The 26,662-nt window shown below is 44.2% G+C and overlaps 2 protein-coding genes across 2 annotated transcripts in view; both read right to left on the bottom strand.

The window, feature by feature from the left end:
• The window catches only part of LOC147733200 (mucin-5AC-like), a 224,208-nt gene extending 202,545 nt beyond the window's left edge, over positions 1 to 21,663 (bottom strand). Inside the window, exons 1-6 of the mRNA XM_086956009.1 lie at positions 21,603 to 21,663; positions 18,720 to 18,829; positions 13,813 to 14,035; positions 9,849 to 9,974; positions 9,248 to 9,365; positions 2,788 to 2,926 (exon numbers count right to left, since the gene is read on the bottom strand). Coding sequence (XP_086812135.1) covers positions 2,788 to 2,926; positions 9,248 to 9,365; positions 9,849 to 9,974; positions 13,813 to 14,035; positions 18,720 to 18,829; positions 21,603 to 21,663 — 777 coding nt within the window. The remainder of the gene's footprint in view (positions 1 to 2,787; positions 2,927 to 9,247; positions 9,366 to 9,848; positions 9,975 to 13,812; positions 14,036 to 18,719; positions 18,830 to 21,602) is intronic.
• A 1,344-nt stretch (positions 21,664 to 23,007) lies between these two features.
• LOC147733199 (mucin-2-like) overlaps positions 23,008 to 26,662 on the bottom strand; it is a 32,181-nt gene continuing 28,526 nt past the window's right edge. Inside the window, exon 5 of the mRNA XM_086956008.1 lies at positions 23,008 to 23,127. Coding sequence (XP_086812134.1) covers positions 23,008 to 23,127 — 120 coding nt within the window. The remainder of the gene's footprint in view (positions 23,128 to 26,662) is intronic.

The raw sequence follows: 26,662 nt of genomic DNA, 5'->3' as shown, positions 1-26,662 counted from the left end.
TGTGTGTGCGCACCTGGAAGCTGTCTATGCAGGAAGGGTGAGATGACAGAGGGTGACGGAGGGAGGTAGAGAGAGGGAGGGAGGGGCGCAGGGAGAGAGGGAGTGAGGGAGGGAGGGAGATAGGGAGTGAGGGAGGGGGAGAGCGAGGAAGAGGGGAGATGGGGAGTGAGAGAGGGAGGGAGACGGGGAGGGAGGGAGGGAGACAGGGAGGGGGGAGTGAGAGGGGGAGTGAGAGAGAGGGGAGTGAGAGAGGGGGGAGTGGGAGAGAGTGAGTGAGAGAGGGAGGGAGTGAGAGAGAGACAGACAGAGGGAAGGAGACAGAGAGAGACAGATAGACAGAGGGAGGGATGGTGAAAGGGAGCGACGGAGAGAGGGAGTGTGGGAGCGAGGGAGTGAGGTAGGGGGAGAGAGGGAGAGGGAGCGACAGAGGGAGGGAGAAAGGGAGGGAGAGGGAGGGAGAGAGGGAGCAGGAGACGGAGGGAGTGAGAGAGACAGACAGAGGGAAGGAGATAGAGAGAGACAGACAGAGGGAGGGATGGGGAGAGGGAGCGAGGGAGTTAGGGAGTGAGGGAGGGGGAGAGAGAGGGAGAGCGAGCGAGAGAGCGAGGGAGAGAGGGAGAGGGAGCAAGAGAGGGAGCGAGAGAGGGAGCGAGAGAGGGAGGGAGAGAGTGAGAGAGTGAGCGAGGGGGAGAGGGAGAGAGGGAGAGAGAGAGAGGGAGTGAGGGAGAGTGAGAGAGAGAGTGAGGGAGAGGGAGTGATAGAGAGAGGGAGTGAGAGAGAGGAGAGAGAGAGGAGTAAGAGAGAGAGAGTGATAGAGAGGGAACAAGGGAGGGAGGCAGAGGGAGTGAGAGGGAGTGAGGGAGAGGGAGGGAGAGGGCGAAGAGAGAGAGAGAGAGAGAGAGGGAGTGAGTGAGTGAGTGAGAGGGAGTGAGTGAGAGAGGGAGGGAGAGAGGGAGGGAGCGAGAGAGAGGGAGTGAGAGAGAGGGAGTGAGACAGAGGTAGTGAGAGAGAGAGAGACAGACAGAGGGAGGGAGCGAGGGAGGGTGGGAGAGAGGGGGAGAGGGAGCGAGAGAGGGAGGGAGAAAAGGAGGGAGAGGGAGGGAGAGAGGGAGCAGGAGACGGAGGGAGTGAGAGAGACAGACAGAGGGAAGGAGATAGAGAGAGACAGCCAGAGAGAGGGATGGGGAGAGGGAGCGAGGGAGTTAGGGAGTGAGGGAGGGGGAGAGAGAGGTAAAGGGAGTGAGAGAGGGAGAGGAGAGAAGGAGAGAGGGAGAGAGGGAGAGAGAGAGGGAGTGAGGGAGAGTGAGAGAGGGAGTGATAGAGAGAGGGAGTGATAGAGAGAGGGAGTGATAGAGAGAGGGAGTGAGAGAGAGGAGAGAGAGAGAGAGGGAGTGATAGAGAGGGAACAATGGAGGGAGGTATAGGGAGTGAGAGGGAGGGAGGGAGAGGGAGAGAGAGAGAGAGGGGGGGGAGTGAGTGAGGGAGTGAGAGGGAGTGAGTGAGAGAGGGAGGGAGAGAGGGAGGGAGCGAGAGAGGGAGGGAGTGAGAGACAGAGGGAGTGAGAGAGATGGAGGGAGTGAGAGAGAGAGGGAGTGAGAGAGAGGGAGTGAGACAGAGGGAGTGAGAGAGAGAGAGACAGACAGAGGGAGGGAGCGAGGGAGGGTGGGAGAGAGGGGGAGAGAGAGGGAGAGAGGGAGCGAGACAGGGAGCGAGACAGGGAGCGAGACAGGGAGCGAGGCAGGGAGCGAGGGGGCAAGAGAGGGGGCAAGAGAGGGAGAGAGAGAGGGAGCAAGAGAGGGAGAGAGGGAGGAGAGAGGGAGGGAGCGAGCGAGGGAGGGAGGAGAGAGGGAGCAAGGGAGAGAGCGAGAGAGGGAGCGAAGGAGGAAGAGAGATGGGTCTGGTGGCTCAGTGGATGAAGGCATCCGCTGCAGGGACCTGTGATCAACCTCATGGTCATAGTTTTTTTTTGTTGATCTAGCCCGCCCCCTCCCCCACTGACCCCGCCCCAACCGGGGCGGCCCTCGGACACAAACCACACTGTAAATGTGGCCCCCAAGACAAATTTTGTGAGTACCCATGTTCTATATAATAACTGTGAATTGATCCTTCCCCTATCACTATTTATGTAACTGAATGATAGATAAATGTAGAGGCAGCAGATGTGTAATATGACTGACAAAATTTCGGATGGTACTCTGGTTGGTCCAATGGTTAATTTGTAAAAAAAAAACATAAGTGCCAGGGCTCTCATCAGGAGGCAGCTTCAGCCAGCCCATTTCTCCTCTTAGCACCACCTAAGACAGAGCCATGAAACTTTTTAAGTGGCCAAAGGATGTGGCGTAATGGCCAGTGCTGCTGATTTCGGCGCTGTGGGACCAGGTTTGAGTCTCGGCGCCGGCACAACATTCTGTGATTCTAAGTGAATCACTTAATCTCCCTCTGCCTTCCAAACATTAATGTGTCCTTAACTGGTGCTCAAGCGCACGCGTTGATGATTAAGTGCTGGTGCAAAGCACCAGAAACCGACAGCTCCAATTAAGCTCTGTGTTTGTCACTAGGAATGATCGTTGATTTATACACAGGGAGTGTAGATCAGTCATTCTCTCTGTATTGGGCAGTTCTTTTGCCACTAGTGCAGCAGTCCTCTTGTCAGTGATGAGAAGGTCTTGGTATCAGTGTGTGGGCAGACTCGTGATCAGTAATGTGGCAATGACATTACATAGACCCATCAGGTTCACTCTTCCTCTGAGCATGCTAAACACTAACATGTTATGCTGAAAAACCCACCTGGGATAGCACATAGCTGCAATCTCCATGGAAATTGTATGACAGTTCATCACAGGTGGATATGTGGGAACCCCCTTCGACAGAGCAAAATCCTGGGCAACGAAGAGCTTCACAGACCCACTGGCCCTTAGTGCACTTACTGAAAATGAGAGAATAAAATAAACAAGATGAGTAAAGTAAGTTGATCCATCCATGAATGTTCCACACGTTCACACGTTTTTAACTTGCTGGATGGATTCAGTAGCAAATCTGCTTTGTTGCATGGTCCCCCCAGATTTTTTTTTACCTTTCTACCTTTTTGTGGACCCTATTTTTGCTACTTTTAGGACTTTTTTTAAACATTTTACCAGTGCTAAACAGTAGTAAGGTGTTTCTCTAAATATGTTCTGTACGTTGCAAATATCTAATAAGCTTCCCGACAAATCAATTGTACACAATGCCTAAAGTGCAAATATGGCAGGTAAAGTTAAATGTCATATGTAAGTTGAAGTCTATATTTACATCACAACGTGTGACAAACATGTTTCTGGCAGGAGAACAACAGTGCTCTGGCTAGACTGCCGAATGAATGCACACTGCCGTGACATATGGCAAGAAAAAGACATTTGTTATTTGAGAAAGTCTATGATTGTATATCTGTAAATCCCCCTAAAATGTGCCCCAGGTATTAGCTACCTGATGTGGACAGGAGCAGGAGACAGAACCAAGGACAGCTTTAGCACTATGGGGCATATTACCAACGATTAGCGATATTTATCGCTAACGAGGCTTAGCAACGAATTTTGGGGCATATTATCAAGGGGGTTTATCTCTGCTTTTTGGCTTTAAAAGCCAAGAAAGAGGAGATAAAAATTATCTCCCTATTACCTAGCTGTCTCTAACACCAGTTAGCGAAAGCTATTAGGAGATAGCGACCATCTTGGGCCCCACTTTGCATGTCAGTGATATTTATCACTAATGACATGCAAAGTGGGCGTACCAAGATGTTAGCGACTGAAAACATCGCTATCTCCTATTACCAACTTTTGGAGATATTCGTGCTAAGCACGAATATCTCCAAAAGCTAACACCTGCCCTGAGCAGTTCTTAGCCATGTTATCCAATGGGAGGCGGATAACATGGCTAAGAGCATTAGCTCGGTAATGCATGAATATGGCTGACTTTTCAGCCATATTCATGCATTGCGGCGATTTTTATCGCATTTGCAATAAACCTTGGTAATACCAAGGTTTATTTGCGGTAAAAATCGCCGCAGCTCAGCTGTAAATTTTTGTCTCTAACCAAGCAATAGCGATAATTATCGCTATTGCTTGGTAATATGCCCCTTTTTCACGCTAAGCATCGCCGGAAATTATCGCAGAGATAACTTGCTATTAGCAAGGTTTATCTCAGAAGTGATAAAAATCCTCACGATAACTGCCAAATGAGAGATTATTGCTGGAAAACTAACGATAATCTCTCGAAGTTTGGTGTCAGCTTGATGATAGGGGCTCACAAACTTAGCCATGATATCCACCTTTCATAGGATAATATGGCTAAGTCAGGAAAATACCAGGTGTAAAAAAAGCAGCGCTGACCGCGTTAGTGCTGCTTTTTTTTCATTACTAACAGGGTTAGCGAAATCCTTGATAATAGGAGAAATGTCGCTTAACAACATTTCTCCTATTATTTTTCTCTGAAACGCCCCCTTTGCATCTCATTAGAGATGAAAGGGGAAGCGTAGAGAAAAAGGGTGCTAACATGCGATTTTGCGTGTTAGCACCCTGTTGCTGATAGGGAGATAATTTTATCTCCGCTTTCTTGGCTTTTAAAGCCAAAAAAGCGGAGATAAATCCCTTGATAATATGCCCCTATGTCTTTTGGATTGGCGATGTCAGGGAGTGATGCCACTATTAAGCACCCGGAGGCTCCAAGACAGTCAGGGGCAGATTTACAAGGACTGTCCCATCTCTGCATATTAGCAGGGATGCGGCAGTAAAGATGCGACATGTGACACTACAATGTAGCGCACTGTGTCGCAGAGATAGCCAGCTGCATGTCGCATCTTTTGTCGTAAGGGAGGCGCAATGCTGGAGTCATGTCGCAAGCGCCACGCAACTCCAGCAATGCTCAGGGGAGGCCTATACCTAACATGCTGCATCACCCCTTACGCCTGCTACAAGCAGGCATAAGGTTTTGACGCAGCTGGGACGTAAAAGTGACAGTGAAATCTTGTAGATTTCACTGCATCACTTTTACGGGGCTTCCTTGCCACAGAATGCCCACCCTGCATGCATTATACCTGACGCAGGTATAATGTAGTGCAGGGCTTTAAAACGTGACGCATCTCACTAGATGTGTCAAGTTGTAAATCTGTCGCATTGTGGCACATTGTTTACGATGTCACTGCATCACAGAAGTGACCCAATGGTGTCGTAAAGATGTCGCGAGGGGCTTGTAAATCTGTCCCCAAGTTTCCAGCCACAGTAGGAGGGAATACCAGTGTTGACCCTTTCAGGTTAAAGGAGTGTCCAAAGCTAAAAACAAGCATACCTGTGTCAGCTGGGTCCTGCAATGTTGAAATAGGGTATTGCGGGTCATTTTACAGTAAGACAGATAAGAAGTGCTCCATGAGGAAAGCGTGGAGACTTCAAGAGACATTCCTGGGTCTGGGAAGACTCCATATGAAGAAAAAAGAATCCTGACTTTTGACTCCTAACTCCTGATGGAAGAAGAACACTCATAAAAGGTCTCAAGGACTACTCTCTCCTGCTGGCTCCCATCGACTTGAACTGCTATCCAAGGTTCAAGTGGTTGACCGTTTGTTTACCAACTTTAGGGACATAAAAAGCAGGACTCCTGACTCCAACAGAACCCATCTGACTAAAGCAGGAATTGCTAGAAAAAGCCTTCCTTCCAGCTGGAGAATCAATGACTGGAAAAAAACGCTTGGTGTGTCTGACCTCGGCACAATCACGGTTGTGTTTAGGTCTTGGTTCCGCTGTTGTTTTCCTCTAGAGCTAGGCTTTTTCTATGAACTTTTCTAAAAATGTAAATTTCCATTTCTGTCTCCAATACACATCTGGGATGGGTGACAGCTACACGTTGTGCATTACCTCTAACCAGCCACAACACAGGAAGGATATGCATGTCTGAGTACCCATCTACACACATCTGCATTTTGATGGCCGGAGCAGAATGGAAGGGAGGGGCTAACACTTCACTTGAATAGGCAGTGTTTTGTCCTCACACAAAGGATTGACTACCACCCACAGATAGCCTGCAAGACAGGAAAGGGTTGAAAGGGATATGTGTGCACTTCAGAGATCTGTTCTGTAGTCACACCCACATCAAAGGCACTTCAGAGGATAAGCACTGTATCTCTGACCCCCCCTAAAAACAGACACTGCTGGACTTCGAGCTGAAGCTCTACCGGAAGAAATGTTTTGCTGCTTAAAAGACTCAACTGGACTGCTGAACTGGAAGCCTGCTTTTCTGTTTGTTGCCCTGCTGACTGCTGTTTCTGGACTTTGTGAAGGAGAGCTGGACTCTGCCTTTTTTTCTCCAAGTGTACTTCAATGTTTTTCTGGCTTGCCTCCTGTTGCCTGAGACTCATGGATATCAAAGTTTCTGCCGCTGTGCTGGGCCCACTGGAAGTGGCCCAGATACTTCCAACACAGATTTCACCGCATCTCCTGTTTGCATGCAGCAGAACCGGTGCATTGACCTAGAGTAAAACTGGCACATCGCATCGGAACCAGCACTTTGCCTTAGAAGATTGACTAATCAGACAGTGTATAGCCATCGCTGCAGCTTGGTGAGTTCGACGTGACCCCTGGACTGCGCAGCAGAATCTGGCACAGTGCTTGACGCCTTTAGGCTCCAGCAACCATCTTCGGAACTGATGAATCTTCTTTATTGCGGGGAGAGCATTGACACGTCCTGCATCTGCAGGCCTCAACATCAACGCATCTTGCTGATTGTAATTAGGGAAGGTACTTTGTTCACCAGGTCCTGTATCCGACCACTGCTCCATCACAGTTGGCCGAAACTTTGACTCAGTCCTCGTCCAGTATGACCTAAAGTAACCGTTTTATCACTATTTGCTTCTAAGTGCTTCACTGCATTTAGGGCTGGATGTACAAAATTCTATGTTTACATTTCCTAAATAGTGAATCTTAAGAAATCACTATTTAGGAAATGAAAAATGGAATGTACAATAATAGAGATTTCAAAACAGTGATTCGTACAGAATAGGAATTGCCCTTTAGGAAATGCCAAACCATTCGTTCCTATGGGCCTGGTTTTGCATCTACTAATTTGTAATTTCCTAATGGGAAATCACAAATTAGGAAATGCTAATGCAAGAGTGACTATCGGCGTAAGGCCCCCTTCATGTACCCCGCAAAAAGTGGTGCACATGCAAAGAGGTATAAAAAAAGCCTTTTAGAGTGCTTTTTTTCAATTGCACATTGTTACCATCAAATCCCATTTCTAGCGAACCTATATATATATGTTTGTCTTCTATAATCCTACTCGCAATCTCAGGGCCTCAAATTAATTTTCACTGATCATTTACCACTTGAAAGAATCTTGTATGGGAGGCCAAACGTATTCTTTAATTACTGTTTCAATTGGAACAATTGTCCTTTCAAGTTACAAACTCAACCAAATCTGTTCCGATCCTTTTCCACTATAGTTGTTAGTATAGTTTGCCTCGTTTTTTGCTAACTCTTTCTGTGCCATGTCATCAAACATGAATTCATACACTTACATAATTTATAAATAACAAAACATACCATATTCACAAAAGTAAACTTACACATGAGTTAATCTACATGTGTAAATGTACTCTTAAGAGTTACTTTTGGCTGTTCACCATTTTCGAGTGCAATATTGCAAATAAAATGTAGATTTTACACATCACCACCCTCTAGAATTGGGGTGTAGTCAGTAAAAACATCTTATATGACTGTAAAGCTATTACTAGAAGTGACTTCATGACAATATTTCATGTTCCACATACTTAGGGACACAACAGAGGCGGAGATCTGGTAATGTTTTGAACTATTTGTAAGTTGAATGTTTATGTAAATTAACTTTATGTACGTATTTTAAATGTAGATCAAATTTCTAAAAATGCTAAAGGACTATTAAATAAATGTTAAATTAAAATGGCAATACTCTTAAGTATATTAAATTACATGAAACTATTTTTAAAATATGTATATAAAAATAAAACCCACCTAAAGTAATATTTTATGTTAATGCATTATGTATTAAAAGTTAATATAAGTAATGTATAAAATATATAGTTGTTTTTTTAAAGTAGAATTTATGTTGAATTTGACATTTTTTTATTAAAATATTATTAATAACATAATATGTATCCATCTTTTTTAATATTAAAATATATTTCCGTAATTTACTATTGAGGGTGTTGCAGTGCCTGTGAGTGGCCATGGGTGGTGCTAGACTTAATTCAACTCTGAGCTTGAATAAACTTTCAACAGGTTGTGGACCCCTTTGGCTTAAGTATCTATAGAATTTAAGTGTGTGCGTATTAATGGGCCTACTTTATTGTGGGTGGGTGCATGTCCCTCAATAATTCCATCTCTCGCACTCCCATAACTCCTTCTTACTCCTCCCAAAACCACTCCTTTGTATAGTAAGTATTCTCCATTTTCCATACATTTACTACTAAAATAAATACTGTGTGTGTGGAAATCCCCACATTCATTGCAGAGATCTCTACACATAAAAGAAAGATAGGAGAAGAGAATCATAGACCTACCCACATCAGTTAGAAACCCACATTTTAAAGTATGTTAGTACTACTATTGGAATACTAATAATCATACTACAAACTGCAGTCTGTGAATATGCCCCACAGTGTTTCCGCCATGCGTCAAAACTGCTTCAGTTGCCAGAATTCTGAATGCCTTTGGCAAAGACATCTTCTCCTCTTAAAAGGGACTTTGCAGTAATTTTTGACAGCAGTTCCTTAATATGCATTTATTTAGCATCCCTGGAAGCTTATCAACTTGGCAACTTTCAAAAGAAGCTACTCTAGAAAGTGCTCTAGAAGTTGGATAGCTCAGTGTAGAAACCTTCTGTACTGGCTTTCCTACTGTGTCTCAAGAAACCCACTCTCCAATTGTGTGTTTTTTAGGTCCAGAGTACATCACTAATGTAAAATACATTTGTGTGTTGGGTGGGCTCATCACCAAAATGACACAAGCAGTGGTCTAAGTTGCATATATGTATGTGGTATTTGCAAACACAGACCAAAGTGAAATCTGTTATAGCCGAAAGGCAGGGGAGTAGTCTATTTCCGAATTGAACCTTAGTGATTTCATCTCTCTTGACATTCCTTCCTATAAGGCTGGCATGGTCCTCAAAGAAAAGAGATACAATACATTTAAAGAAGTTCAGGACCAGAAACTTAAATTATTATCTGCACTAGAAAGAAAAGCTTTACCAGATGCGGCACGGATTGGAATAGGTTCCACCTGGAGGATAAACCACTCCATTGTAGGTGCACGAGCACTGCTCAGGTGGGATGCATGTTTGGCTGCCGATGTCATCAAGTACAGTACCTACACGAAGAGAAAAAGGTGATGAACAGATGAATGGAATATAATCCTATGGAAAACTATTTTCCCTGAGGCACATGAAATTGGATATAATAGCCAAGGTATGTTGGAAACAGACTTGAAGCTACCTTGCAAGCTGCAATCCCTGGACAAATATTTGTGGCATTATCTTAAAGACTTCCTCTAGAAGGGTGAAAAGGTCCAGTTGGCATTCACATGCACAAGCAGAGGTTAAGCTGGTGGCACAGTGTTTTCTCACTTTTGGTAAGAGAACTTGTTAAGCAAATATCCAATTTCTCTGGTTACTTTAAGGAAGAGCGGAAAAAGTAAATCCATATCTAATCAGAATGTCTCCACCCTCCTTTCTATATAGCTATGGAATAAAGATTGCCCAACCTCGTTGGGCGCATGGAAATGTTGTTCTATTGCCTGAAGAGCATTTCAACAGGAGACTCCAGGATAAGTCAGGGAAAGCATTAGACTTGCCTTGTGGGCAGAAGCAGCCATCCAAGCAGTTCTCTCGACTGAATATGGTACTCCCATGACTGGAGCAGGTTTCCGAATCCCAGGGACCACACTCATTGTATTCCATCCCAGGAGGACAATTCATTGCTGTAAGTATAGGATGGAAGACATATCAATGTTAACAGGCTGTCAATTCCATATTTGGGATTACTGAGAAATATAACATCTGTATTATTAGATAGAATGGCTATTACTTGTTAAAAGGGGAAACTTCACAGGAAACAGTTATGGTATGTTTATTTTGGCAGTTAAGCCAATTCAAAACCTTATCATATCTACAATTATCATGTCTTACGTAGCACAAGTTAAACATGCTCCTAGAAGCTCCAGAGAGCCACAATAGGACTCATTAAAAACCTAAATAGAGGGAACCAGTAATAATAACTCCAATTAAACTGTGCAACCTCTCAATAGGAACGAGGACCCACTTCAAAGCACCTTATCCCTTAAACAGTTCCTTCCAGACACAATCCCCAACACACACACACTAGGTGACACTTACCTTTTTAAATGGACATAGCAAAATATTTTAGGCGAGGGGACAGGCACTTATGCTACACAACTCCTAAACCTTTGGCCAATCTGGCACTCCACATCAAATCCCATCCAACTCTCACCTCTTTTGGAAAATGGGAAAATCTTGAACACTAGTGAAGAATAGATTGCCATACTCAAAACAAGTTAAGTGGAACGATAGATGCATGCATGATTTAAATGTATTGTTCCTCATCTTTCCAAACCAAATTACAGATGCTCCTTGGTACTTGATCCTATTATATTAACTTGAGCCCTGCGAGATGTTTTCGTGGGGCATGGGCCAACCTAATCCCAAGTATAATAATAACCCATCCTCCAGGTAAAAGAGAAAACAGGGCAGATCTAGCAGCTTCACTTTATTTACCCTATATATTAATGATGTAGTTCAAGTTCTTTTACATTGTCAGAATGACTCCCCTCTTTTAAACAATAACAAAAATACACATTTTATGATTTGCAGATGACTCACTTTTCATTTCGAAAACCATTATGGAACAGTAGGTTTTAATTATTAAATGCCAGGATTTGTGTATTAGCAGAGGCTTCGTACTAAATATATCCAAGACCAAGTTCATGGTGTTCGGAACTATACAGTGAAAGCAGGTTTCGATCTCCTTGAAAGAGTGCATAACATAGATGATCTAGGAGTCAAGGTTTCAGACAAACTTAGCTGGGAATGCCAACTTAACAAGAGTACACTCTATATTAAGCATAGAGCGTCCGCTTTCCTGCGGCTGCACAAAGAGTCACACTCTTGTGCGTATTTCCTGCAATAGAAATATATTGTACAAAAGCGCAGAGTGACGCTTTTTTTGTCGCAGAAGTCTGGGTATACACTAATACCCAGCAATTGGCCTCAGTGGAGAATAGCTTTGCAAGATCTTAGCTTGTCCACCATTCCGCTCTTCGAATGACATAGGTATCAACCGAGTTACTCACCTAGTCGCATTAAAGCCACTGATACATTGGGTACGTCTGTGGACCACCCCAGAACTAAAGGAATATAAGGATTTCAGTGAGGGAAATGATGGCCCTCAGCAATGTCCATCAAATTCCCTGGTTCAACTCTGTACATACGTTGTTTCTGAAGCTTGCTCTTGAAAACCTCTGGAATAATGCTTTTACCATCTGTAAACCAGACGTTAGACATTTTAAAGTACTCTACAGAGCATTTATTCGCGAACTATGTGGCATATTTACAAGTTCTGGCGCATCTCTGCATATCAGCAGAGATACGCCAGAACAAATGTGTCACGCAAAACTACCCTTGCGTCATGGCAGATGCGCCGCATTTACAATGCGGTGCAGCGTGGCGCAAGGGTAGGCAGATGCGTGATGCATCTTGTGACGTAAGGGCGGCGCATCGCTGGAGTCGCGTCGCTAGCGCGACGCATCTCCAGGAATACTCAGGGCCACCCAATACTTAACATGCTGCGTCAGTCCTTACGCCTGCTTGAAGCAGGCATAAGTAATTGACGTAGCAGCGTCGCGGAAGTGCCTGCGTGAAATCTTGTAGATTTCACGCAGGCACCTTTGCGAGGCACACAGGCGCCGGAACTCCCACCCTGCGTGGGAACGCCCCCATTGGGGTGCTGGGCTTTATAACGTGACGCATCTCCCTAGATGCCTCATGTTGTAAATGCCTCACAGGGATGCGCCAGGTTTAAGCCGCTGTTGCGTCACGCAAGGCGGCGTAAATGTGTCGCAAGGGGCTTGTAAATCTGCCCCACTGTGTTTTGTTTGAGACTAATGGACAGTTAACTGAGAAATTTCTGGAATTCAAGGACACTCTTCTTTTTTAACCTTATCTTGGTTTAATAATTTCTGCATTTACAAAGAGTTTGTCTGTGCGATTCCGTTATGGCTGGTGGAAAAGGGATTCTGGCTCGAATTTGTACCCCGCCTGTGGGATGACACCTGAGACTGTGGAGCACTTATTGTACTTTTGCCCTGAATATTCGCTTTTGAGACACAAGTGGTTAGTCCAACATGTTTTAATCCTGGAATTACATTTTACTTGCTAGCTGGCAGGATTCAGACAAGAGATGCCTCCACTCACTCCACTAGTGTTTGCTATCAGCCGCTATTTAGCTGTGGTATGGTGCATGCGTGGACTTATTTTGTTAGTAGTAAGCCGTTTTTGCAAATCTGTGTCTTATGTATTTTCCTATTCGAGTCACTGCTGACTTTAATAATGTATTTTTATGGTATTAATATGTGGGTGAGCTCTGAACAAAGCAGTCGCATTCTGTTTTTACTTGTGCGCTTTCATGGTTTTGCTATATAACTGAATAAAACATTATTTGATTACATTTGAACAATGAAAATATGTAATTTTAAATGGTCACTATCAAGTATGCTGAACGCATTAAGGAGCTTAGTGCGAAGATAATTATCGCCGGCTATCGCTGGATTTTATCGCTGGATTTTACCGCTGGATTTTATCGCTGAGATAACTCACTATCAGGGACGCTTATCTCCAAAACGATAAAAATCCAAGCGATAGCTGTTAAATGTGAGATTATAGCGATAATCGCACAGCGATAGGCGATTGCTTGATAATAGGGCAGGGCAGACTTAGCCATAATATCCACCTTCCATTGGATATAATAGCTGAGTCAGATATAAACCAGGCGTAAGGAGAGTAGCAATAAGCAGGGTTAGCACTACTTTTCTTATTGCTGTGCATTAGTATTGTGACCAAAATAAAGTCTTTGAAATTGCTCTGTTGGAGTTAATACTAGAAAAGCTCGATACAATTAGATTATATTTTGGTAAACAATACTTAGAACACGATATATGTACCAGAAAATATTTATCCATAGAGTACTGTGAAAAGAGCAATTTAAAAAGACTTCACCATTCTTAGAACATGTATTCCAATTCTTGATATTATATCTACCAATTGGCATTTTATTGAAATTCATTTCAAACTATATCCACAAATTATGAGCACGTTGTGATCGGTGTAGGAACATACTGACTGGTAGAGACTACCGTGGCTGATATGTGATGCCTGGTGTGTTGGTGCAAGAACCACGCCTATGTTACTTAGAACAGTAGTCGTCAAACTGTGGAGCAGACCTGGGTACCAAGCCTCAGAGTATACCAAGATGGAGGGGGTCTGGCAAAAACCTGAATAGTACATTTTATATATTGAAAGTGTGAAACAATCATATAAGAGATGAAAAAATTTAATTTAAGGGGGTGGGTAAAACTTAAAATGATTATAAAGAAATGTAAGAAAATGCCTGAAGCCTCTGTCCATCCCATGAGCTGTTCTACCAGGTTGTAACTGGCTCTCTTGCAAAAGTTGAAGGTTGATACAAGAAATCTGCCCCATGCTCTTGCAAACATTTTGGATGCTTTTACATCAGTAGTTACTCACGGCACATTTCTGGAGCTCTCCAGTTCAAGGGCTTCCCGCCAGCATCCGCGCACTGTCGAGAGAATTCGATCACAGTGTTGCAGAAACAGAAGGCGGACAGTCTTTCTGAAGAGTTGCACCGGCAAATGTCTTGAGTGCAAGCCTCAACAAAGGGGAACGCCTCAACCAGACCTTGACATTCAGAGAAGGCAATGTTGTCCATCATCAAGCTGCACACGTTCTCCTAAGGAAAGGAAAGTAGGACAGGAAAGGGGTTGAGCAGGTAGAGTCATCATCCTAGCCCTAGCCGGTGCCTCCAAGTGGGAGTGATATTTAAAGTCCTCTAACAGTCACGTGGCTTTAACTGCCGACTTTGCTGCCTGTAGCATCTCCTTCCCTTCCAGGAGCATGAGCAGAGATCTTCTAATTAAAATGCACTCTGCCCGCCCGCCCTACAGTGTGTTACTAGTGAGTGCAATAAAAGGCCCATCAGAGTCCATTGCATTATTAGCTGAGCAGTACCGGCCTGGTTGGGCTCACTTATAAGAGATGTTTTAAATTTGCAGGCACCTTCATCTATGATGTATAAATGTCTGAACCATTTTTAAAGTACCTGATCCACATTATATGCCTCAGTTTAATGATTTAGCGATAGCCAGTCTGTAGAAATGAGACAGTCAAAATTTGCAGAAAAGGCCATTGCACAATCTCTTGCTGATGATAGGGTGCATGCAAATTCCTCGTTCCAGCTCTCATTTCTTTGTTTTAGTATATCTTTTTTGTCCCTTTAATCCCTTTTCCTCCTCTTCCAGTCTTAATTTTCTTCTGTCCTTTGCAGCCTTTCTCTCAAAATTCTGCTTTTCTCTCGCCCTTCTCACATTGCTTTCTTTGTGCCTCCTCCTTAAACTTCTCCATCTATCACCTCATTTCCTCTTCCTTTTTATACTCCAATGTTATCTGTGTTGCTTCCTGCCAGCTACATCTATCCTGATCTTTTTCACTCTTTCTCTCCAAAGTCTTTTGTTTCCCTCCCAAATTATTTTGATTCCCTCTGTGAATCTTATTGAACTCCTCAACCTCACTTCTTGTTCTCAACTCCTCTTTCCCCTTATTCTTCAATTTTCCCTTTCACTCTGTCCTCTCCGTTACTCCTCTTCTCTCCTTTCCTTTTCTTCCATTCTCTTTTAACCCTACCTGTTATGTTATGTGTATTTGTAAAATGCACTATGACCTGCAAGGGTATCATGATGCTGTTAGCTTGTGACCTTGACTTTTACTTGATATTTCTGGGACTTTTTTCCCCCTCTCACTACTCCTTATACCTGCTCACATTTCTCTCTCCATTTCTCTCGTATTTTCTCTCATCATATCATCTCAATGACTGTCATTTCCTTTATCTCACCCCTCCTTTCTGGAAATCAGCCTTTACAAAGCGGCTTGAACCAGGCTGTGCCTTTATAATGGGGTCCAAACCATGAATACATCACCTCTTCCAACTTCGTTTTTCTGCCCTGCCTCTCCTTTCTTTAATCCCATCTTCGTACATCTGTTCTACCCATCCTTTATTACCTCTTCTCCCGTACTCGCTCCCTTTTCTTCCATCTGAGGCACCGCCTCTTTCCACATCAGTCAACCCTTTCCCCATACTTCTTCCATTTTTTCTCTCGTCCTGTCTCTCCCATCTTTCTCCACTATTTATTCCCATACTCCAATAGCCCCGTTCTCTCTCCCTTCGGACACCGTTCTGTCTTCTTTCATCCTGTCCACTGTACAAACATTCTGGGCATCCGATAAACCAGAACATGGAAATGTTCGAATAGGGCTTGACATCGGCCCCCAGGTCCTTTCCACAACCACATGCCGCCTAATCTTAGGCGAGTGCGAGAAAGTCAAGCGAGGGATGGGGCAGATACTGCCCTATTCTCCCTGTACCAGGACAGGAGCTTGTCTATTTACCCTGCGGTTTTTTTATTTGTTTACCGAAAATAAAAGCCCACAGAGAAATTAAGAATGTATTCGCTGGCTCCCTAGCTTGTGAAATGTTTTGTAGGTGATATTATATTAAATCCGGAAGAGCAATACGGCAAAAGCGGCCTTTTAGCCCCTGACAGACAGCGGAAGAGGCGTCGCTGCCGGAAGTAGGTCAGTCACTGTGGTGTGTGTTCGCAGCGACTTTTAGTCATCAAACTATGATGTACAACAGCAGTGACTCTTTGCAGCCAGCAACGTTTTGGCATGTGCAGGACTGCATTGTGTTCGGTGTATGAGGAGACACCTGAATTCACAGCAACATATTGTTGCCTTTAGAAAGTGTAAGTCTTAAATGCTGAACCATTTCATGCTTCTTCCTGACATCAGATCCAACAAGCATTTGTAATGCAATAGGTCTTGCATTTGCGAGAGCTTGAGCTATTGGCATTTACAATTAAAAGCTTAAATTATCCTGTGGTGGTAAAGCCTCAAGAAGTGCTAATACTTTCCTCCTGATACCACTCATTCTTAGCAAAAAGAGAACTTGTGACTGAGCCTTCTCCCCAAAGATATGGAACTCTCTTCCACCGGAAATACGCGGAATCTCCTCAACGACTGCCTTCAAAATGGAAGCCAATAGATTCCTAATGAATACATTCTTACCTTAGTTGGGCTATTTCGCCTGCTCGAAGCCATTGATCCTACAACTATTGCACCGACATTTGATGCTGCTCTTCCTTACCGCATAGTGTGTCTCCCAGTGTAGCCTGCCATATACCTGTCTACTGTATTACTCTCCCTGTCTAATTTGGCTTGTAATTATGCAGTTTTTCCTGTTTTTGTATTCTTATTTGATGCCAAGATTGCTTTTATGTCCTTCCTTACATCCTTTTTGTAAAGTGTTCTGATATCCTTCGGGCTTTTGTTTGCGCTATATAAAACTTTATAAATAAAATAACATGTCATGGAAAGATGAAAGATGAAAGGCGGAGAGGAATTCAGGAACTACATCTAAATACCTAATGCTAGTATTAGGTAGCTTCTGCACTGCTCTTACCTCTAGTGAGGTGCAGCATGTCTTCAGTGCACCAAGCCGCATTTCAGTGCTCAGAAGCCCGTTGTTGTCAGACCGAGATACAACGAGAAGGAACATTGTTTGGGCCCTCCATATTTGGTGTATCATCTTTAAAACAACCAGAGCTGTATGCTGTGCTGCCAGCCGGGAGTAGCAGGTAAGTAAAGTTCATTTGTAACCTTCACTTACGATCAGTGCATTTGTGCAGCCGACATGTGCTGGCAACGAAGGGGGATGCATCTTCCATGCAAGGCTGATAGTGAATCCACTCATTCGCCCATACAGAGGCAGTGGTGGTGAATGTTCCAAAAAGGCTCACTCCAAGAGTAGAACTAATAAGCATGAGGCTATTGTAGGACACTACAGAGTGATACAATGAGGGAGCCTTATCTCCCAACACTGAAGAACCAAATGGACTGGACCCCTTGACAAGACAGACTGCCGTTATGGGGTCAGAATAGTAAGCATGCATGCTGATGAAGTTGCCAGTTGAGGAATATCAAGGTAAACAGCCATGACAACGCGGGCTTTACCCCGCGCTGCCATTACGACGCTGCTTTTACAACTCAAGTCGTTACAACGCCTTGCGTTGGAGGGCGCTGTTGGTAAAGGAATAGGTTAATTTTCTATTCCAACAACTTCCCTTCTGTAACGTGGGCTAGAGTTGGAATAGAAAATTAAACAATTTCACAATCCAGCGCCTACAGCGCAAGTCGTTGTAACGACTTGCGTTGTAAAAGCAGTGTCGTAATGGCAGCGCAGGGTAAAGCCTGCGTTGTCATGACATACATCCGATATCAACCCCTGGGGTGGGCCTGAGCATCACATGCCCCCCACCTTTCCCTGGGTGTGTGCTGACCCTTAGATCTGGTCGCAGGACATATGTAGGTCTAGGAAGATCCTGGAATACGAGTCATGGAAAGTCATCCATACAGTACTTATCTAAGGGGTGAGAGTGAGGGGTATTTTCTCTCCTCTAGGCCTGCAGACACTACACTGTACAGACCATGAACATTGACGGAGTTGGAGTGGCGGGAGGGGGGTATTTGGAATTTGGGACCAGACAATAACACCACATGGCTGGCCCAGGGTGTGAGCAGATCTGAGAGACCCACAGTAGAAGTTTATGTTGTAATCCTATGTCAATATGTGTATAGGTTTATATCAAATTCCCTATGTGAATTTTTTCTGTGTGACATGTCACTAGCTTTGAAAAGACTGAAGGGTCCTCATCACCCCTCTATATTCCCCTCAATAAAGTGTTTGTCTCTGACATGGCAATCCCATTCAAATAATGGATCACATATGTATTCTTACTGTCTATTTTCCCGGTCCCCCCTCCCTATAATCTTTTTATTGTGTTATGTGTGCAGGGTCAAGAGAAGACTCTTAGGCTGGTGTGTGGACTAGACTATACTTTAATATGCATTCTATAACTATTACATGTGTCCCTCTACTTCAAAGGCAGCTTGTCTCCATCCAAGCTACCCCTGCTCTATCCTAACCTGGGACTGTCTGTTCCTCCCTCACTTCCTTTCAAGTCCCTGAGGCAGGAAGTGGCGCCAAGATCACTAACTTGTGATCCTGGCACTACTGTTCCCCTGGAGGGTCCCCCTGCCCTTATGACATAACGCCTGCACCATTCTGAATATGCGAAACAGGAAACGCACACTTCCACCAGCGATGGTATTTTTTCCATTTTTTTTTAAATCTAGGGTGGCCATGTAACTTTAAAACATTTGTTTATTTTTTGCAGTGAAAGTGTTGAGAAATAGTTCAAATTACCCTACTAAGCAACACCTGATTTTCAGGTGCTCATATTGCCTTAGTGAACAACTATCTACACACACAGACCCCGCAAGTTTCTATAGGAAACCCTTACTGTATCAAAGCAGGGCGGAGCGTCCGTCGGCAGCACGCCTTCATCGCACGTCTCCAAAGGACCGTCCACCTTCTGCAATGCGGCATAGGCATATGGCGACAGCTGAACCCCTGAAAGGAAGTGGACAATAGTATTTACCACTGAATTATGGAAATGTATAGTTAAAATATATATGGCATGTATACCTATTTGTCATGGTTTCTGAGCAAGTCTTCAATTGGCAAGTGGGTCTTAGCCTAACTCTGGAGATTGCAAGAAGCAAACAATATATTTGTGTGTTCACTTGGGACCAACGGCAGTGTCGCTACACAATGATAAGTTGAACTGAGTAGCAAGGATTTGCTTCTTTCCCAATCTCGGGAATACATTTTGTGGGTTTGAGAGTCGCCTAAAGGCCGCTCTTTATTGATTGGTGGTGAATTGGCCTGTACCAACAGTTCCTATAATTTCTAGCAAGTCAAAGATTGTTTTGAAAGGGAAGGCTCTGACGAGTGGTGTGGAGACACGGTGGCAAGGGAGGAAACTGAGATTAAAAAGTTACATGCCTGTGGGGCATAAAAAACAAACATAGGCTATTTAGGTAGAAAATGTTAGTTTTTTTGGATCCTATAGGAAGCTATGGAAAGGTGGAGGCAGTGTGATTCTGTCAGCCCAGGGGACATTATGGGCAGACATTCAAAACAGGGTGAGTGAAATCATAATCTCGTGTAGGATTTTAAGGGAATCGGGAGAGTAGGCTGCAGACGGTAACTGTCTGATATACACCGACATTGACCTTTGCGTCTTGTAATTGACAGTAAGGAGCACGGCTCGAGTCGGGGTACCACGCGGGTGGACTGCGTCCCCCTACTTATTTTACCGGGTGGACGCCGTCCCCCCTGCAAAACAGATAGACTTCACTCTTTGGCCTCTCTGGGATGAGGAGGTCGGAGCTCACAGCATGCTGCTCACACGCTGACTCCTCAAATGCAATCAAATCTAATGGGTGAGGAGGAGAGCCAATGAGCCCAATGGTGCAAGCCACTTTTCGTGACGTCACTTCCCGTTGTGACGTCACTTCCGGTGACAGCGTCCCCCCAATTCTTTTTTTAGGACTTTTGCCCTGGTAAGGAGCACATTCACTGAGACTTCAGACAGCACCGCTACCTAAGTTGCTCCACTGTGCTGTGTGAAAGGAAGAGAGCGGGATAGCACCAGATTTTCTAAGATATGGCTTTGTTTCTCACTCTTTCTGCGCGGGCACACTTTAGACTGCCTTGCACCCCACAGATTCTTGCACCATAGGACAAGGGTGTGTGCTTGCTAGCAATCATAGGTTTTCTACTGAAATGGTACCCTCCCGGGACAAAACACTATGCTTAGAGATAACTTCTTTCCTTTCTAACTTGTATTTGTGCTGTACTTTATGACATACAGGAAAAGTTAGGACAGTTTTGAGAAAAGAAAACTTTCCTCAAATGTTGTGCCTGCCGCGTGGAGGTTTACATTGTTTACTTAATGTCCTGTATACCTTCTTTGGTAGATAGGGTTTTGCGTCAAAATCCATGTGTGATTGAATGGGAACACACATGCACCACCCAGTGGACTCTGCCTTGATGCAAAGTAAAGCAAAGCACTACTTTGTCTTACTTTAGGGCTTCTTTCCAGAACACGTCAAGATATTCCCTGGAATTTTTTTTCCAAATTGAAGACTTTGTGGTGGTTTGTGTCATATCTTATGACAAGGTCTCCCGGGAAGTTTGAGTGTGAATATCTGAACAACACACAGGTATTGTATGTGCCTAACAATAAGACCCACCTCAATTACTCATTCACAGATAGGGCTTTAGCTTGGAACATGTTCTTTTTAAAATAGGGTATATTAGAAGCTCCCCGATGACATATGGGATGCGGAATATGTAACCGCTTCCCAACGCTCAGCCAGCCTCAAATGCTCCCCCCACACAACACAATATTAGAAGCAAAACCCAGCACAAGTTACATTCTTAAAGGAGGTTCACCAGACTGACAAAGAATACTCAGGGATGGCTAAGTGCTGGGAAAAATGAATTTTCTATGTTGGCAAAAGAAGGCAGACATAATGAAATATACTGTTACAGGATACATCACAGGAAGGAAGACACACGTTGCAGAACAGTTTTCTATGACGTAAGTATCCCCATTTACTAATGTTGTGGGTTAAAGTTGTATTAGGCCTGCATTGGCTACTCCCCATTATGTCAGTAATCCAACTGACCAGAGCTTTAAGTGGGTCGGCAGGTTTTTTTAAGGGTGCCTTGAAACGGAAATCCTTTAAGAGAGTCATTTTCTCTCTGGATGTCCCATCTCTTTTTGAAACTGAGGAGCAGCAACATTGCCATGGTGTCACAAGGGCTTTAAGTGGAAGTTTTTTCAATATTACATACAAGCCATAGTTGCTGGTGATTTATCTTATGCCACGAGCAACCATTGACAAAGCCAATAGTCCCAACTTGTAGGTATTATGTGAAGTCCTGAAAATGACTGATACAGTACATAAATAATATTAGCAAGCCAGCACAGCGCCACAACTTACTTTCTTCACGTTGATTAATTCAGGTAACTTAACCAATTTAGCAATTTACTTTATTGATTTTTTTTTATATTCAGCAACTTCCTTTAAAGACACACGGTTCTGGTTCACAGACCAACTCATTTCATGTACAAAAATACTTTACAAAATACAATAATAGCTTTTGCTCACAAGGTGCAAAAAGTTCCATGAAGGAAGGGTCTAATCAATTCAAGTCCCATGAATTAATTCTTGACGAACAATTACAGCACAACGAACACGTGTTTCGCGGTAAAACAACTGCTTCTTCGGGGCTTATAGAAAAAGAGAAGACAAGTGTCTCTTTCGGATACCATCAATAGACTTCCAAACATACTCTCCATTCATTTGTAAACGGTATTTCTGCATGTTCATCCTGCCAGCATTGTAGAACACGACATGGATGAATGCAACAGACATGAATTAGTTTTTCTTCTTCCTTCTGTGCTTTTAGAAGTTTTGGGGTAGATTTACAAGCCCCTTGCGCCACTTTTGTGTGACTTTTCCCATGGTAAAAATGATGCAAAAGTGGTGCAAGCTGCTTATAAATCTGCCCCTTTGTGGTTACTTTTGATACAATATAAAATATAAGATATATTTCTCTCTTTATGGAGGATTTCATTCACTTTCGTTTTGACTGCTTAAGAGAAGGTCCTAGATGGACATGAATGGTAGCAACCAAAATATGAGCACACCTTATAATGCAATCATCTCTACAAAATTGTGTGTAATGCATTGCTCTTTTTCGAAGGTTAACTACTAGAAAATTAAGGAATCATACATTACTCTAAAGAGCGAATTTCCGGAAGGGAAATTTGACGAATTACTTACTTGCATTGTTGTTTCAATCTTTCGAATTAAACGTCGATTGTTTGGCTTGTTTTGGAAGCGAATTAAATCTTAGGGGCATATTATCAAGCGGCAGCGATAATTATCACAGGTTGCTCTTAGTGAGAACTTTTTTTATCGCCACTATCGCTGGCAATTATCACCATGCTATCGCTGTATTAACAACGCATAGCACAATGGCGATAATTTTCCAGCGATAGTGGTGTTTTTCATGGAACATCACTGGTTTTCCAGGGATATTCCATGGAAAAGAGCGATAACCTTGCTGATACAACCCTGTGGTCGTATCAGAAAATCCACCCCCATTGTCAAATATGGGTAAGTCTGCATTTTTGCAGACGTTAGTTTTTGGCTGCGGTTTCACCAAAAAACTAACATATGCAAAAATGCGTGGGCCTCATTGTAAATATAGCGATGTACATTGCACAATATTTTACAAGGTAGTCCATCAGGGGCATGCCCAGTGATGCCCACTTTGCATCTCATTAGAGATGCGGAGTTAGGCATGCTGGAAACGGGCGCTAAGTCAAGGAAACACACGCTAACGTGTCCTTGATATTGCGATAAAATTATCGCCCCTTTTCGCCCAAAAGCGGAATGACCTGCGAAGTTCAGTTTTACTTAGTACCGTTGATGTAGTTTGCCTAATTCACAATATGGCCACTAAAGGGCGCTCTTGCATTACATTCTAGTCTCTACAAAGTTCTCACCAGAGCTTTTATTTCGCCTCTTTTTAATGGTGTCTAGGTTATTTTCCTCTATTCCTCGACCCTTCTGATCACTTGTTTAAAGAAGGCCCTGAATTATAACAGTGTTCTTTCGCAATACGTGACTGCGGTTTGGTTGCAGCAACGTGTGTGCACACTGGTCTTAAGCACGTTTGAACCTCGCATGCTTACCATCAGAAATAAACTCATTGTAGATGGGCACGCCATTGTAGTCTCCACAAAGTCCGCAGGTCTGGTTTGCATATTTCGGATCCAATTCCAACTGAAAGACACGCAAAGGAAGGAGTATTATTGCGTGAATAAGGAAGGAAAGACGGGAGTTTCGAGGAGGGAAGCATGGATGCCAAGTTTTCAATATGCTTATGTGTGACCTTTGGGTGTTGAAGTAGGTGCTTGTGTGACATTTTAGTTCCTCTTGTGTGACACTTTGAGAGACACTTTACCGAAGGTAAAACAAAGCCGCCATCTCCATATGTCCCCCTTACATGCAAGATTGTGTTTGTGGTCAAGAAAGTGCCTTAAAACAGCGCAGAGAGTATGTTGCCTATTTAGGGGCTTATTTATGAGCCCTTGCGTCACTTTTGCCCTGCTGGTGCGTCACTTTTTGTGACGCACCAGCCGGGTAAAAAAATGCATCATGTTGCGTCATATTTACAAAGGGACACATCTAGGTAGATGAGTCACTTTGTAAACCCCTGCGCCACATTATACCTGCGCCAGGTATAATGTATGCAGGGTGGGCGTTTTGATGCAAGTAAGCCTTGTAGAAATGACTTAGTGAAAGCTATGAGATTTCACTGCGTCACTTCTAGGATGCAAATGTGTCATTATCTTACGCCTGCCTCACAGCAGGCGTAAGACTGATGCAGGCACATTGAAATGGTACTTACCCATGTTAAGTTGCGTCACTTTTGTGACACACTCCCGCAATGCATCATTTTTGCGCCTACAGATACGCCAGAAATACTGACGTATCTGTAACTCCTTGTGACATGATGCGTCATATTATAAATATGACACATCCAGCATGTCGCAAGGAGGGCCCAATGAAAAGTGGTGCATCGCTGTTTTCACGCAGCGATGCGTCACTTTTAAAAAATGAGGCCCACAGTTTTTACCTCTGGCTTTGAGATGGTGTCAATATTTGGAGGGTGCAAATAGAGCAGTAAGTGAGCTGTTTGCTGCAGAGATGTGTGTGCAAGTTCAAATCTGCTGGTTCACAGTCACAGAATTGAATGATGTGAGGAGCAACTGCTGACAAGAATGATTTAGACTCCAGAACCATCAATACCTTACCTTTGACAGCTATTAAAGCTAAAGTACGACTCATAGCGCCTGGAGGCATACCGTGTGCACAACATGAAGCGCATGCTAGCTAACTGTATCTATGTTCAAAACAGTACTGGCCACACTAATTTATGATAGCAATATGTATTGAAAAGACATCAATAATGGCCTGACATTAAACCACACATTTAACCCAACAGCCCACCCCTATAGCTCTTAGGGTGACCAACCGTCCGTAAACTTCACGGATAGTCCGTAATTTCGTCCGTCTGTCCGTTGTCCGTGAAGGATTCTTTAACGGATGCCATTTGTCCGTAATTTTAACCGGGCACAGCTTCCACCCACCTCCCTTCTTGACTCCCATGCTGTTGAGGTCGGTGTAACAGACTCTGATGCAGCAGCACCAATGCTCAGATACCCAGCAGCAATGGAGAGGCACAGTGGGATGGCAACCCTCACACCTCCAGCCCTTGATGAGCTGTTAAGAGGTGCTTGAAAGTGACTGAGAGGGAGGGGCTGCAGCTTCAGGAGCAGGGGCATCTATTCAGATGCTAACAGTACTGAAGTCGTCATGTATCTGCAATTTAGAGGGGCCTCACGCATTCCCTTTCTGCCCAGGGCCCCAAACATCCTGTTTACGCTAAGGCAGCACGTGGTTCTCTTCACAGAACTTAATTACTGTCACTAAATTGGAAGCAAACCTTGTTCTTCATACATGCAGTCTACAATTTAATAAAATAAAGAAATGGCACAATCGCACCCACACTGAATACTGCATGCCCACCCCTCTGCCCACCCTGGTGGATCCTGTTCCTCCTCCTGTGATGGCTCCTGCCTCCCCCCCAGGGATGGCTCCTGTCCCCCCATGTGGTGGCTCCTGCCCCCTCACCCCCGCCTGTGATGGCTCCTGTCCTCCCATGTGGTGGATCCTGTCTCTACCCTGGGTGGCGCTCTGTCCCAGTCCTGGAATGGCTCCTGCAGCGAGGGTGAAGCTCTTGATGGGCCTCTTCTCAAAAAGGCTCAGTTAAATATTAATATGAAAAGGTGGGCGAGTGAGTAAGTGAAGGGATGGCTGGATGGCTGGATGAATTAGTGAAAGGGTGAGTGGATGAATGAAAGATTGAACAGATGGATAATGAGAGAGGATGGATGGATTGATGAGTGAGTGGAAGTATGGAAGAGAGAAAAGGTAAATAGGTGGATGTATGGGTGGAAGGGTAGCTGGATGGGTAAAAGGGTGGATGGATGAGTGAAAGGATGGATGAGTGAAAAGGTGGATGATGAGTGAATGAGTGAGTGGGTGGATGTGTGTGTGTATAGCTCTAGGCTGGTCCTTTGACACAATTGAGGCTTAGGACCTGCCCTGTGACCTGGGGCAGTGCACCTGTGTGTCCTCATTTGACTACGAGTGCACTACTGCCCCTGTCAGGGGTTAAGCATGTAGAACAGAGGTGGCAGAATACTGTGTTCTGTGAATCAGTAGTTATGGCCAGAACATTTTATCTAAGTTACTGGAGTGCAGGCCAACTGGCTCACTTGTGCAAACTTTTACTTCAATGCACTAGCTAAGGTCTAAGCACTAACATCTCTAGTGTATTTTATGCATATGCATGTGTGACGTATGTGGTACTTACAATACGTGCACAAGTGAACCAGCATGGCATGTGGGCTCCATTTGAAGTGTATTTCTTACATTCCTAGAGCTGGAGTGAGGAGGACTAGACACTCAAATGGGTGAAGAGTAGACAGGCCTCTCTTTCAAAATTCAATTACGTCCTCTTGCTGAGAAGAAATGCTAATTATTCTCTGACTACTGCCATTTGGTATGTGGTGGGGTGAAGGGCGGGTCTGCTGACTCTGTCATTCAGAGTGCGAACAGTCCTTTAGGGGAGGCCACACTTTTGTTTATTTGCTGATCACTGTTTCCAACGCTTTCTGATTCTGTTGTGGGTACACCAGGCTTGGGACTACCATGCTGTGTGCAGCATCACTCTATGCAAAGGATGTGTCTGGAGAAAAGCATGGAGAGAAACTTCAGAAGCAAAACTACCCCTAACCAGTTCTGAAAGTGCAGACAGAGAATCCACATGACCTCTCTGCCTTCACTCTATGAACGTGGGAGCTCTTGACTGGCATGTTTTTTCAGTTCCAAGTTTTCTTTGACTGAAGAAGTAAGTGCTCTGCAGAGTATGCAGAGACTGCTGTGCAACCAGAGTTAGTGCCTGCCTGATAGCTGGTTTCCCAGAGGTGCAGGAACATAACCTGGATTCCAACTAGGAAGGAAGAAGTTAGCATCATGTCCTGAAGAGTTTGGAGATCAACCCATCTAGTGAGAGAGGGGAGGAGCTGTCCAACCATGCTGGAAGTGTGATTGTCCAAGGCAGGCCAAAGCCAGCTGGCCCAGAAACTTGAGGATCCATCCACCAAGGAAGACTAAATGGGGCCATCTGCATGTTCCAGGGACCATTGCGCAGACTCTCTTGGCTAATGGCTGGCACTGCAGCAACATT

This window comes from Lissotriton vulgaris, chromosome 2_1, assembly GCF_964263255.1.
Source record: "Lissotriton vulgaris chromosome 2_1, aLisVul1.2, whole genome shotgun sequence".
In the NCBI taxonomy this organism is placed as follows: domain Eukaryota; kingdom Metazoa; phylum Chordata; class Amphibia; order Caudata; family Salamandridae; genus Lissotriton; species Lissotriton vulgaris.
The sequence above is the reverse complement of the archived record's forward strand: the minus strand, read 5'-3'. Positions and strand labels throughout refer to the sequence as shown.